This window comes from Antrostomus carolinensis, unplaced genomic scaffold (assembly GCF_000700745.2).
Source record: "Antrostomus carolinensis isolate BGI_N321 unplaced genomic scaffold, ASM70074v2 scaffold28037, whole genome shotgun sequence".
Taxonomy (NCBI): domain Eukaryota; kingdom Metazoa; phylum Chordata; class Aves; order Caprimulgiformes; family Caprimulgidae; genus Antrostomus; species Antrostomus carolinensis.
The window spans coordinates 6370-19955 of record NW_010328485.1 but is presented as its reverse complement, the minus strand read 5'-3'; the positions used below and the strand labels follow the sequence as shown (position 1 = coordinate 19955).

General features: G+C 49.8%; 1 protein-coding gene across 1 annotated transcript in view; it reads right to left on the bottom strand.

Moving 5' to 3' along the window:
- Positions 1–1605: 1605 nt before the first annotated feature.
- LOC104528305 (NCK-interacting protein with SH3 domain) overlaps positions 1606–13586 on the bottom strand; it is a gene marked incomplete at its 5' end in the record, with an annotated part of 13627 nt that continues 1646 nt past the window's right edge. Inside the window, 6 exons of the mRNA XM_010172271.2 lie at positions 1606–1809; positions 2455–2627; positions 4175–4267; positions 6176–6304; positions 7551–7631; positions 11958–12096. Coding sequence (XP_010170573.2) covers positions 1606–1809; positions 2455–2627; positions 4175–4267; positions 6176–6304; positions 7551–7631; positions 11958–12096 — 819 coding nt within the window. The remainder of the gene's footprint in view (positions 1810–2454; positions 2628–4174; positions 4268–6175; positions 6305–7550; positions 7632–11957; positions 12097–13586) is intronic.

The following is a 13586-nucleotide window of genomic DNA, read 5'->3' as shown; positions in this document are numbered from 1 at the left end:
TACTGCATCGCTCCCGTTTGAAGAGCAGCACCCGCTGCTTTGCCTTCGCGGGCAGCAGGCACCCAAGCTGCCCCCACCGCTTCGGTCCCCTCGCACCAGGATGGGACAGGCTCAGCTACACTCACAGAAATCCAGTTTAAGACATTTTTATTCCTCTGCATGTTACACTTAGTGTTTAAGAAAATACAGGATCCCTTTTGACATTCATACATTTTTACAGGGGAAAAAATAGGTTTCTCTACAAGGGTGGTTATTAAGCTTGGGCATTCCCAGGCTGACTTCAGGAGGTCCTTGCCTCCTTGGCTGCCAGGCCAACCCCCTCTGTTCCTGAGCATCACTGCCCCACTGCCCAGAGTCCAGCCAGCAGAGCAGAGCTCTTGTCATCACGTCAAGCTAAAAAAAAACCCCAAAACCAAAAAAACCAAACCCACAGTGCCCTGTATTTCCAGTTCCACTTTCCAATAGCTCCTACACTGGATACTGCAGAGGAAGAGCTAGGGACAGGGAGTGACCAGACTGCGCACATGAATATGTAACAAACCCATGTTAGTGTGTGTGACTATCTGTAACTGGGAAACGGGTTAATCCTGTTTGCTAGAAACCTAGAGGAAATATAAATAAGGGTTCCCCACACTCGTGCATAGTCACAAACAGCTACTGGACACCAGGCTCACGCTGCCTCTGAGCGCTGCCACGTGGAGAGGGAGGGCAGCGAGGCAGAGCTACTATGAAGCTCAAGGCAAGAAATCCACACGCTTCACGAACAGAGCGCACCTGCCCACGCACAGCCCCTCTGCTCAGGGCCCTGGGGACACGCTGCAGGAGAGGTGGCAAGCGGCAGCTTTCACTTGGCAGGTCACGTCTTCACGCTGTGTCCGGGCCAAAGGCTTGCTAAGGGCAGCGTCACCCACGTGGTTGTTACTTCGAGGCTGCCACAGTGTGCAAGAAATTCAGATTTAAACGTCACTATAGAAAGCGGATTGAAAAAAGCAGCTGTTGGGATAAGACCTCTGCGACCCTAGGGGGGCTGCTACCCAGAGGCAAAGCTGAGGGCCAGGAGGGAGTGAAAAGCTCACTAGACGAGGCGTTAGACAGCGAGCGAGCTACCTCCCCTTGGCAGGGCTGCAGCACATTGGCACTAGCAGCAGAAAACAAAACAGATGTTACGAAAGCTTCTTCCAAGCACCAGCGGACTCCACTTGGTCACTGCAGGGAGAGAGATGCACATGGAAAAGAAGTGATACTCTAAGGCAAAGGCCTTTCTCTTCAGGACCTCGGGACACCAGTGCAGCTAAACACCCCCCACACCCCTGCTGCTAAGTCCCCCACAAGCTCTCTGCCCTTCCCACTAACACCCACTGCTTAAATACCTCCTGCCCGAGTCTTGCAGGCAAACCACACGCCAGCACCCACCCCGCTCCAACTGCACCCCCTGCCCTTCCTGCTGCTGGCGTTTCTAAAGGGCCAGTGAACACTGTTCCAACCTTAGGCCTCGCAGGGAGGGATATAAGGTATGAGCTGTACTGGAAGGGAATGGGGAGAAAGTGTCAACAATAGACATCGTCGATCCAAGTGGTTCAAACTCCAGTCCAAGCCGAGGGGTGGTTAGCTGGTACCAGGAGAGATTTCTGGGAACTCCTTATAAATCTCCAGGATGATCAGTTTGTCCATCTGGCACTGCTGGCTCTCCTCCTCCTCCCCCAGGATGCGCTGCAAGATGCCCTGCAGGTCAGAGAGGCGGTGCTGGTGCTGCAGATAGGGCGTGGAGCGGATGATGGCATGCATCAGAGAGAGATACTCCATCCTCAGCTGCCAAGTGGGAGGGGAGACAAAACACAGAGCACAATGAAAGATTTAAAGTGAGATAAACAAGCATGCCAGCCTCCATTACAGCATGAGCACGGGAACAGCTGCTGCTGCACCAGCCAGAGCGTGACTCCAGAGGCACCTGCTTTTCCTTCAGGCTCATTAGTAGCTGTGGAAAACTCTGCTTTTCCCAGAGAAACCTAGTGCTGCTCTTCACCCACTCTCAAACATGCACACGTCTCCTGCCTCTTGCAAGACCAAAACAGAGAGATCCCTCCAACTTCTACTACTCAAGAGAGGGTCCCTGTTCCCAACGGTCCCTGGACAGAAGGGTGCAGACCACCAGAAGCCTGGTAGATCTTTCTTCAAACACACCTTCCTACTGCTGTGTGCCGAGCAGGATAAATCCCCCCTCCATCCTCAACTCCCAAGGTTCATATGAGCACCTAGAAATGTCATGCCTGCCCCAAGACTCCACTCTTGCCTGCACCAGCAAGTGTAGGGGGACCAGGCTAGTACTGTCCTGGAAGAAAAGAAACACCTCCAAGTTTAAATGAGCCTACACCAGCAAGAGTGGAGGGCCAGGAGAAACGCAGTTGCTTTGGGACCGGGCTCCCTTCCCCAGTGCCTATGGGTTGCTGTGAGCACCTTGTCTCCTGGGGAGAGATCAGCAATCTGCCGCACCAGGATGTCTATCAGGACCATCATGTCTGTGTGGTAGAAGATGCTGGCCGTATCCTTGCTGGCAAAGATGTCCTGCAGAAACTTCAGCACTGAGTGCGGCGGCTGAGGCTGATGCTTGAAGATACAAACTGGATCATCTGGGGGAGGCAGAGAGACCACGCTAAGCCACACGCTGCCCATTGCCCCACTCCTCCATCCTCAGTGCACAGCCCTTCACCAGACCCCACCGGCTGTGGGGAGGAGGCTGCCCCTGGCCCCGGTCAGCTGTTCTCTGCTGGTGGCTGGCTTGTGTGCCAGCAGACCTTACTGCCTTGCATAAAGCTGCGTAATCAGGATGGCAGCTCTGCAGGGTACCAATCTGAGACCAAACTCATTAGCATTAGCATTAATCATTGTTTATGTTTCACCTACCATCCCAGGTGAGAGCTCATTAGCACATCGACTCTCAGTGTCTCCCCTTTTTGCTCAACAGCTACCACTCATTTTCTCCCTGGTTTGTTAAGTCTGGTTCAATGACCCCTCTGAAAAGCCCATCAGAGCCTGTACCAGAAACAAGCTTTCACCACATGGACCAGGCTAGTACTGCCCTGGAAGCAAGAAAAGAAACACCTCCAAGTTTAAATGAGCCATCACATCCTGTTCTCTTCCAAAACCATGTCCCTGCAGACCCCAAAAGGGGCTCTGGGACACTGCAGGGCCCCCCCAGCAGTTGTCAGGAAGGCAGGCAAAAGAGAAGCATCTTCATTAGGTTGTGGCCCCCTTCTTTCTTCTGCCAGCCCCTCACAGTAAGGCAATCCCTGCAGGGAACCTGGCAGGGAAAGGGCTAAACAAAGGCTTTGGGAGGAGGCCAGGCTAGACGGAAGAGCAACGAGATGCCGGCTGCCCTCAAGCTGATACAGTGTGGAGAGTGATTTGCAACCCCAAAGAGAACTAAAGCCAGAGTAACATGAGTTGCAAGCATCACAGGATGAGTTTGATTTACTAGCAAATCAACAAAATGAATCTCAGGCAGCAAAGCCCCTGTGCTCCAGAAGGTGTTAGAAAGCACAATAGTGGCATTCAGCACAGGCAGAAGTACCTGGCACTGCTCTTCCTGTGGAGATCTCCAGCTTTCCAGCAATCTGCTCTGCAAAAGCTCTACACCTACAGTGATTTCACTCTATGCCTGGAGCAGACACAAAGCTAACCCTCTGCTGGCGATCCTGAAAGGGGAAGTTCCACTCTCAGCCGCATTTTGGAAGGCAAGACCTCCCTCTGGACCTGTCCCCTGGGGCAGATGAACACCAGCACCGGCTGAGGTGTGTGTGCCAGTGCTGATGGAGCCCTGTCTGTCCAAGGACAGAAGTGGCCCAGGACCAACTTTCCTCCCAGACAAGAGCTGGGTCTGATCTGACCCAGAAGTACAAAGGGACCAGTTTGCATGGAAATGCCAACCCAGAGGCCCCTCCTGTCTTCCTAGATGCCACCAGCATCACTTTATTCTTTGTAGAGCTCCATCCTCAGCAATGCAGCCTGTCACCCTCACAAACTCACTAGGAAGCAGCATGCCCTACCTGAGCTGACAGCTCCTCAGCTACCTGCACCCCTGACACATCCCACCCCATAATGAGCACTGGGCTGGTCTCCCTGAGTCACCATTAGCTTCACCCCCTGCCAGGCATGGAACAGCACCGCAAACACTCACCTCCCCTGTTCAGCAGCAGCAGCAGCTTTTCTGTGAAAGTCTTGACATTCGAGTGCTTGCTTATTGTGGTCATGATCACGCTGTGTTCTGGAACTAAGGAAGAAACCTGTTCAGCACATCCCTTTGTTTCCTGAAGACCATGGCAATAAAAAAAAGTAGGAGGGCTCCTACTTTGCATCAGTGCTCTGGGGAGTTTTTGGGAAGCACAGTCTTTCAGGGCTAGGAAAAGTTTCAGCCCCACAGAGTGGGTGGGCAGGGAGAGGGAAGGTGAAATAAATCTGGAAACAACACATGAAACACCGGGAACTTCATGCTTTCTATGTGCATCTGACTCATGTGTGGGCTCCAGTCCAGCCAGCCAAATACTGTGAAATACTTTGCAAAAGCTTTGAAACACCACCTCTGCTCACAACCCTCTGAAGCCAAGGGTTCTGCTCTCCAGTATCTTCAGATTCGTATCAGCAGTGCCCTGCTGGAATTTATTACCTTCTCATAAAAAGTGATGGCCAGGTCCCAAGAGCATGCCAGAAGGGAAAATTCTTCTTCCCAGCTCCCAGCACTCGGCACAGGGCTGTGCAAGAGGAGGTGCTGAAGACTTCTTCTAGGAAATGTCCCCTAGCTGCTTTGGGGGTGATTTCTTGTAATTAAAATATGTTTACCCTAGCAGATTTTAGGCACGTGTGTGAGTGTGCACGCTCCAAAGCATCCAAAGAGCATAGTGTGGAACTTCTATGGCATAGGGTTGGCCACCCTATAATATTTCACAGGCTGCAAAGTGCTTTAGGATCTTTCACATTGAAAAGCATCAATAGAATATGTTTTTAGGAGAGTTTTTGAACTAACATTGTATCACTGAACTGTACAATAGATGAATCATGCATTCAGAGGAATAAAAATTCAATCCACTAATAGGCAACCTGAACATCATTTAACATGTTCTCAGCATCAGAGAACAAGTCACCGCTCTCAGCTACACTCCAGGTGGGCAATAATCCCCCAGAAACACGCTGCCTGTCATGCATTATTGCCTAATTACTGCAGCCAGGAATTATATGGGTAACTGTGAGAAGGAGTAATGAATGAAAGCAGCAGAGACCACACTCCATCAGTCTCTGTGCAATCAACTTTCACATAAAATTAGAAACTTTTACATAAATTTTAATGAAGCACAACTCAAAATAACAGGTAAATTACTGGACATGTCCTTGTTGCTTTATCCTCCCCTCTCTCTCTCTCCACAAAGCCAAGAATCAAGCCATGAGGCAGAACAAGGGGAAGTAATTAACTACAGACAATTGGAGCAACAGGAGATGTTGGGTTAAGGAGTGGCATCTCTTAGCAGGACCTGGAACTACTCTCCAATTTTCCAGCTACAGGTTTCAAAACTGGCAGGCAGTGAGAGGGCAAATGCCCATCTCTAGGGACAAGATGTGTTGTCTGTTCCCCTGGAGCTCAGCAGGGGAGGGAGGACTGAGAATAAGGGCACTCAGGAGAGAGTGCAGCTCAGGCCAACGCAGCAGAGCCTGGCCCCATCACATGGGCATTGAATGAGTGTCAAGAGGTGCAGCCAGGTAAGCAGAAGGTTTGTCAAGACCTACAGAATGCAGAGGACTTTCTGGACTGGTACTGAGAAATGCCCACTGAAGCATTTTCTCTCCCAAATCATCTGTGCCTACGAGTTAACCCCACTCATGTTGTGCAAGTGCAGCCCAGCAACTATTTTGATCCAGGCAGTGTGGAAGCACAGAGAGAAATCTGCTGGGCTTCACAGAGCTGCTGTGTCCCAGAGGGTCAGTTGGTTGGACAGAGGCTCTCAGACTGTTTTTTCCCCTCTAGGGTTTTACACAATATTTAAACACAGTGTATCGCCAGAGGCTACAGGAGCCAGTGAGCTTATCACGGCACTATGAAGTTCCAGTGAGATTCTCCCTCCCCATTCCTCACGTGCTCACTGCTCCAGACCACTGAAATCCTGCCAAGGTAGAGCAGCACCAAACTGACCTGGAATGTGGAGATTGAAGGCCAGAAGGACATTGACAAATAAGTCAGGCAGCTGGTCGGTGGTGTCTGAGGGCAGCCCGTCCTCAATCACGTCCAGCAGGAACTGCACAAACTGAGAGTTGAGATGTTCTGCGCAAGGAGAAAGAGGGGCAGTTACAGCACAGTGAAAACACACCGAGCAACAAGGGACTATGGAGCCACCTCTCCAGGCTTTCAGGCTTAAAAACCATTAGTGGAGTGCCAGTGTCAACATCCAGGGAATGAACAACTCTGCAAGTGGACTAGACAGACCACTGAAGCATCTTTGTGCGAGAGACAAGTGGCTCAGAGAACTGTCCACAGTGCAGGGGAATGCTGAAAGTTGGTCCCCAACTGGCAATTTTTTTGAGTAAATAAAACACCAATACAAAACTCCTGCTCTCACTGTTGCCCCAGCACCACTGCTGCCTGTGAAGGTTTGAGGTAGGAAGAGATTTGTATTCTTGACCACTGGTTTAATCCATCTATTTAAAAAAAATAATCATCCAGATCATTAGTAATAACCCATTTTTCAATTTAGCTATTAGGAAAGCTCAGGAGCTCATGCAAATAAGTCCACCTGCAGGACATAATTGCCAGGGTTACACGAGGAGAGAAAAGCAAGAGGTGTGGAGGCTCATTCCACAGTCTCTACTGCACTGGCTTACATCTTGTATGTGTTTACGAGGGTGTTACAGTGAAGCTGCTGAGGAGATGCTTGTAACAATCTCTACTGCATTTCTAGGAAATCTGAGCCCAGAGTTTCCCAAACACAGGGAACACAGCAGGGCCCAGGGAAGAAGCAGGCAGGCAGTGCTTTCTGGCTGAAGGTTGGAATGAAAGGACAAAGGATAAAACAGGCATGTCTGGCATGTTTGCACTTTGCTATTGCCTGCAAAACCCTTAATCATCTCCACCTTCCCCAAGAGCTTGAAATACACAGGGCTGCACTGTCCCATTGAAGGGAGACCAGGAAGAGGCCACCTGATGCAGCTGACAGCTTTAGTGGGCTTTCATGGAGTGATCTGGGCTCTCAGCCTCATCGGCAGACAGAATATCTCCAAGGCAAGTAAGAGGCGCATGCTTTCACACAGGGCAGAGGTAAAACAAAATGCCTCTTAGTCACAGTGATAGGCAAAGCCACCTCTTCTGCAGAGTGGCATCAGTCCTCCACTGCTCCACCTCAGGTTTGTGCTGCTCTCTCTGGAAATCTGTCGTCTCAGCCCAAAGTTTCTAGCCAGGCTCTGTTGGTAAAGAGCAGGCTCTACTCTTGCCCTGCTTGTGCTGGGCTTTCCCCCAGCTGTCCCCACCATCATCTCTGCTGTCCTACCAAGCCGTAGGGACAAGCTGCTCTTACCATAGTGATGATATGGCAGGGGCTCCCCCATGGAGAACATCATCGCCAGCACCAGTGCAGAGTAGCACATCTTTTGATGATCTGCAAGATAAAGGTCGCGCCATTAGTTCTTCTGAGGATGCAAAACACCGTTCCATAGCTGCAGCTGGGAAGTCACACATTTCATACAGACATTTAACACTCATTAGATTTCTTGTTCCTGTATTTATTGAGCTATAACGGGGTTTTTCCCCCTGTTTAAGTACACCACATGCCTTCTGCACCATGCGTTTCCAAAGCAATTTAAAAATAATCACAACGAGAATTCACAATATTTTTTTCCCCCTCTGCTTAAGAGGATCTGGGCAAACTTAATCTGAATAATTAAAAGCCTCCCCTGCACAGTCCCAGGACACATCCCATAGTTATGTAATTACTGAACTCAGAAAAATCATCCATCTGGCCACCTTGAAATACCGCCTGTTCCAACCAACACCACCCCCGGACAGTTCTGCTGCCTGTTACCATCTCTGCACTGCTCTACTTTTGCTACCTCAGCTCTGCCTGGAGGTATAAGAAGTCTCTGGGGAGGCCAGATCACTGCTCATGACTTGGGCTGTGCATCTGCCCACCTCCCAGGCCACACGTCTCCACCATTAATGCATCCCACAGCCTGCTAGTCCAACACAATTTTCGCTGGCAGCAGCTATATGTGAATATTCCACAGAACCACAGCCGGTGCCTCTCCTGAACTTTAATTAATGGATACACCTCGGTAGATATTTGTAGAAGGAAAAAAAAACAAACCAAAATGTCATGGAGTAGGATCTATGTCATAATAAATGTAGCCTCTGTCCAGTTCAGCAAGTCCAAAGACAATAGGAAAACTAGTATTATTTTTATAAAGTAGGTTACCACACATACCAGCTAAATAAAGTTCAGCTACATCTGCCAGAAAAAGCCTGGGAGCACTTGATACAAGAAAACTGAGGGTCTATTGATAAAAAAACAACCAAAACTACCTTTCATTAGAGGAGAAAGTCCCTTCAATGTATGATGCTTCATGCTCCTCCCAACAGTACTTCTTCCCTGGACAACACATGTTGGTTCCAGTTCCCCCTCCAACCCTTTCAGACATTTCACTTCTCTGCACAAATTGATCAATCTCTAAACATCTCCAGCTACTCCTGGATTTGGCCAAGGGATTTGCAACACTTGGCAGCTCTCAGATTTACTGTTGGCATGGGGGAAAACATGCTAGAGAATCATTCTAGCCTCATGCCCCTGGAAAGTCAGCTCTGTGAGCAAGCCCTCTATAAACAAAGAACATGTAGACTTCATCAGAACTCCACAAGATGCCTGAGTTTTCAAACAGCAAATACTTTGAGTAAAAATAGATCATTTGGGGCTTAACCAGAGATACTACAGCATTAAAAAGATTTAAGAGTTTGTAGGAGAGCACTCTAGACCATGTGGCAGCAAAGGAAAGCTGGAAACTGCTGTTTAATCCTGGTAAAGGAAGAGTGAGGATATTCAATGAATTAAGTATAATTCATACTTATTTCCTGATTCTTTCCTCCACAGCTTCAGGAGCTGGGTATCAGAGGCAGGACGTTGCAGTAGGGAGACATAGGGACCTGCTGTTCCCGTGTTCCTAGGGAGGCTTTCATGAACGGAACATTTTTTCTCATCATATCAGGAGCAATGAAATAACAGTCTGAGAACCAGAAGCCAGTGAGAAACGTGGTTGTAGCAAATATGGAGGAAGAGTTTAGTTTAGTCTTCAAAGACCTTTCTTCCAACCTCTAAACACAGCAGTGCAAAATCTGGGTGGTGGGAGCAGACACAACTGTCTGCAACTCAAGTAAAAAGAGCCCGACAGCCAACTTGCACATACACTGAGCCACAACGAGGGAGAAAGTCACGATTACAGAGTGGATTATCCCCGTCTGTTTTCTTTGGAATTGCTCTGGCTAATTCTGCCTTGCTGTGGCTTATTATAAGCTCTTCTAAGACTGATAGATGTGCAGGCCAGCCGCAGCAGAGGGAAGTGGCTGTCCAGAAGCAATAAGACCCAAGCATCTGGCAGAAGAACTGGCCAGCAGCCAACACGCCTGGATCAGCCCCAGGCTAAAGCGCCTTCTCATCAAAGGGGCTCAGCATCCACGCACAGAGCTTCCACCTCAGCTGCTCTTCAGTAACAAGCCAGGAGGGATCCCACAGAGCTGCTGCAGCCAGTTCGACACTCCCCAGTCGCTTAGTGCTGGCACCAGTTCCCCTGGCCCCTGCCATCCGCAGAAGGGATTAGCTATTCCAGGGTATGTCACGGATCGGCTGCTATTCCCCAGGTTCTAGTACTAAAACGAGCTCAAGTCATTCTCGGATTCAAGGTCGTGTTTTCACACAAGGCACCGCTTGCCATTTGCTGGCAGGACCTGGAGCAGTAAGCACCAGCATGGCAGGAGGGAGCTGCTGATGCACTGAAACACCTCTGAAGGACAGACACGTTGGGTCAAGGATGGTCACTTCTCTGCAGCCCCACTGCAAAGGCCAAGGGGACTGGATGCTGCAGAGGACGTTTGCGCAAGCGCCTGCCATAAGCTGAGCACAAGGAAAGGAGCACGGGATCAGGACACGGATTTGGGAGGCTCTTGTAACCAAAAGTAATCTGTCAGCAAAGGAAGAGCAGCTTGTCACCCTTCAACTGCACTGCCTGGGTATTACAGCAAGGAGGGGAAAAACCCCTCACCTTGAGACAAAGCAAAGGAGAGAAGGGACGCTGCAGAGCTGCACGTTGGCAGCTCAGAGGATGCAGCAAAGCCACTTTTCACCCACTTCCACTGAGACGCTGTTTAGGTCCCCAAAGCAGAGCTAACACTTGTTGGGAGATAGGCCTGCTTCAATCAGAAGCACTATGTAGAGATCAGCAAAAGTGTGCTGAAGTCATCCAGTTCAGCTCGATGCCTGTCACGAGCAAGAGGCTGTTAGCTGTGCTATCTGGGACAACGCAGCCCCTGGAAAAATGTCCTAGACAGCAACACTGTGACCAGGCAAGGAGTGACAAGGGGCTCCACGAAAGCTCAGGACCAGCCTGCCCTGCCTGCACAAAGACAGCTCAGGGAGCAGAGCAGGAGACTGAAGCCTGTTTGAGCACGGTGCAGAAAAGGCTCACTAGAAGACAATCTTTATGAATTAGTGATGGATGCACAATAAAGTTCATTTTTGGCTGCACAAAACCAGGAGTAGTGTTGTCACAGAAATGCTGTCATAGTCCCATAACTGAGTATTACTTGTTTCTTGGGCAGTAAAACCTCAGCCTAGAGAAGAGGTTTCTCATGTACAGCCAGATGAAACACCACCAGCAGGATAAGTTCACTGCATGGAATTGATAAGCAGCAGTAGCATAAAGGGAAAGCGTGGCCAACACAGGCATAATGATCTCAGTCCCTCATCACACCACCAGTGCTTTGCCCTCCCCGAGCTGAAACACTGTTTTTCAGGCTCTCCCCACCTTTGAAATGCCCACACTTCAAAGTGTCTAATCAAAGGTGAGTGCAAAGCCTTCTGCAACGGGCTTGATTTTCACCTCTTCACACCCCTTTCCAGACACCAGATTAGCCCCATCAGTCCTGTCCACCACACAGCTGGGTTGGCACAGTTTGTGGTGGGATGCTAGGGACAGGGGCATCTAATACGCACATCCAAGGCTGTCATCCTCTGCTAGCAAAATCTGACCACACTATCACCACCACTGAGCACCACCCTTTGAGCACATGGAGCTCAAAGGGCAGGAAGAACATCCCTGTTAATAGCAGGGAAAGGTCATCCTAACAAAGGGGAGCCACAGCGTGAAGTAGAAGGAACATCAGGGCAAAGCCTGGGTATGGAAAGCAAAGAGCTGGGGAAAGCAGGGCTGTGGCACTATCCTGCAGAGGATGAAGGCTGCAACTTTGTTAACAGCACTACCATCTCCCTTGGCACAGTGGTGGAGAGAAGGTCCTTTCCTTTAACCAACACACATCTCATTCACCAGCAACAAACACTGCAAAGATCTGGTGTAGAGTGGTGAGAAAAACTGCCTATAAGAGGCTGCAGAGATCTTGAGATCTGCAGGTGTCTCCTGTCAACATCATGAAACAAACTGGAACAGCTCAACATGTGCTTTAAGACATCTACAAGAAATGATGCAGATCACTCATGGCACATTCAAGAGCCAGAGGGCCTTGCACCATAGGGCTGAAACATCTCCTCCCGTGCATTCTTCACTTACAGCTGTAATAACCTGAATAACTTTAAAACCAGACACCCTTCTTCTCAGAGCACTGGGCACACAGAGCAGTCAGGCAGTGAGGGGACACCGGTGCTGCTGTAAATCATCTCATGGAAAGACACCTCCCTGGGGACGTGGGTATGGCAGCTCTGGCTCACCTTGTGTGTGAGTCTGCATGTCCCGGGCCAGCTCCATCGGCAGCACAGAGTTTACAAGCGTTGAGATGACTGCAGCATCCAAGTTGCACATGGCTCCAAAGCACTTCAACAGCAGCAGCCGTAACGGCACCCTGTGTTCCTGCAAAACCAATTTATTAGATCCAATGATGTCCCAGATGAGGGATTGCTCTAAGGCAGAGACATAACTGGCTTTGCTGTTGGGAAGCTACAGACCCTCCCAGGATGACAGTGAACCCCGAAGCTCTACTAGCTCTTAACAACAGCATAGGAGTCCTTCTACAATAACGTTCACAACTGGGCTGGCTACAGGCTGTTAGCACACGTGGTCAGATGGCAGGCAGCAGCCAGAGCTCAGATCTGAAATGCTCCACTTAATATGATACAAATCAACAACCTATACCCATCCCCAGCAAACAGATTTAATTTGCTGGGTAGCCAGGACTCTCTGAGCACACTGAGGTTTTGCAAACGCTGTTCTGAAGGATAACCAGCATGTGATGCTTAATGAACAGGATGGGAGCAGCTCCTCCACTGTGAAGCTGTCAGGTTTGTGCTGGGAGCAGAGGGTATAACCAGAAAGTTTTGGGACGTGCAGGGGTTCCAGCAAAGATGATGCTCAACCTGCAGCTCCCAGACAGGAGCTCTGGTGCTGGGGTAACCTTCACACTCCAGCCTCAGCCAACAACACCAGGGTTCAGAGAGTAGGAGTGCGCCAAGCCCTGGCACTGGGTATGACCAGCCAGGACAAGAGACCCAACTGCTCTCCACCTGGCCAGGCTTCCTTGAAATGCTGGTCAGAGAGAGCAGGCAGTGAAAGCCAGCAGGCTCCACTAAGCCTGCCTTCCCACTGCTCACAGATATGCTACAGCACCCCGATGCTGAGCTCTGCGTTCAGACACACAAGAGCCAGACGAAAGCTGAATGCCACAAGGCTTGATGTGCTGTAGCTGGGGACTTAGGGCAAGATAGGGACAAGTTTCCAACCTCCACAGAGTCCTGCAACAGCAAGGTCCAGGAAGGAGAGGGGCAAACAGTGCATAGGCACTGAAGGCAAAAATTCCATTTCTTCCCCTGGATGCTGATTTCCTTCCTCACTCCCAGGGTTTCTACTCACAACCTACTTTCCTAAGCAAAGCTACTCACTAATGCACAGGAGTGTATCAATTAACAGAGGAGCAGTCACAGCCTGTCAGCTTTCCCAAGGCATCCCCAGAAATCCCTCCTCTAGACATTAGCGATGCCGATTCTGTCCCTCAATGGAGCTAATAAAAGCAGCAAGCTTTACCCTTCACAAGGCCAGCTACCGCTTCCAAGTCTATAGCTTCCTCTTCTCTTCTACACAGCTTGCACATATAGCACTGACATTAGCCAGCCTGCAAAAGGGACCTGTCAGCTTTCCCAAGGCATCCCCAGAAATCCCTCCTCTAGACATTAGCGATGCCGATTCTGTCCCTCAATGGAGCTAATAAAAGCAGCAAGCTTTACCCTTCACAAGGCCAGCTACCGCTTCCAAGTCTATAGCTTCCTCTTCTCTTCTACACAGCTTGCACATATAGCACTGACATTAGCCAGCCTGCAAAAGGGATGTGCTACAACTCCATCCACATC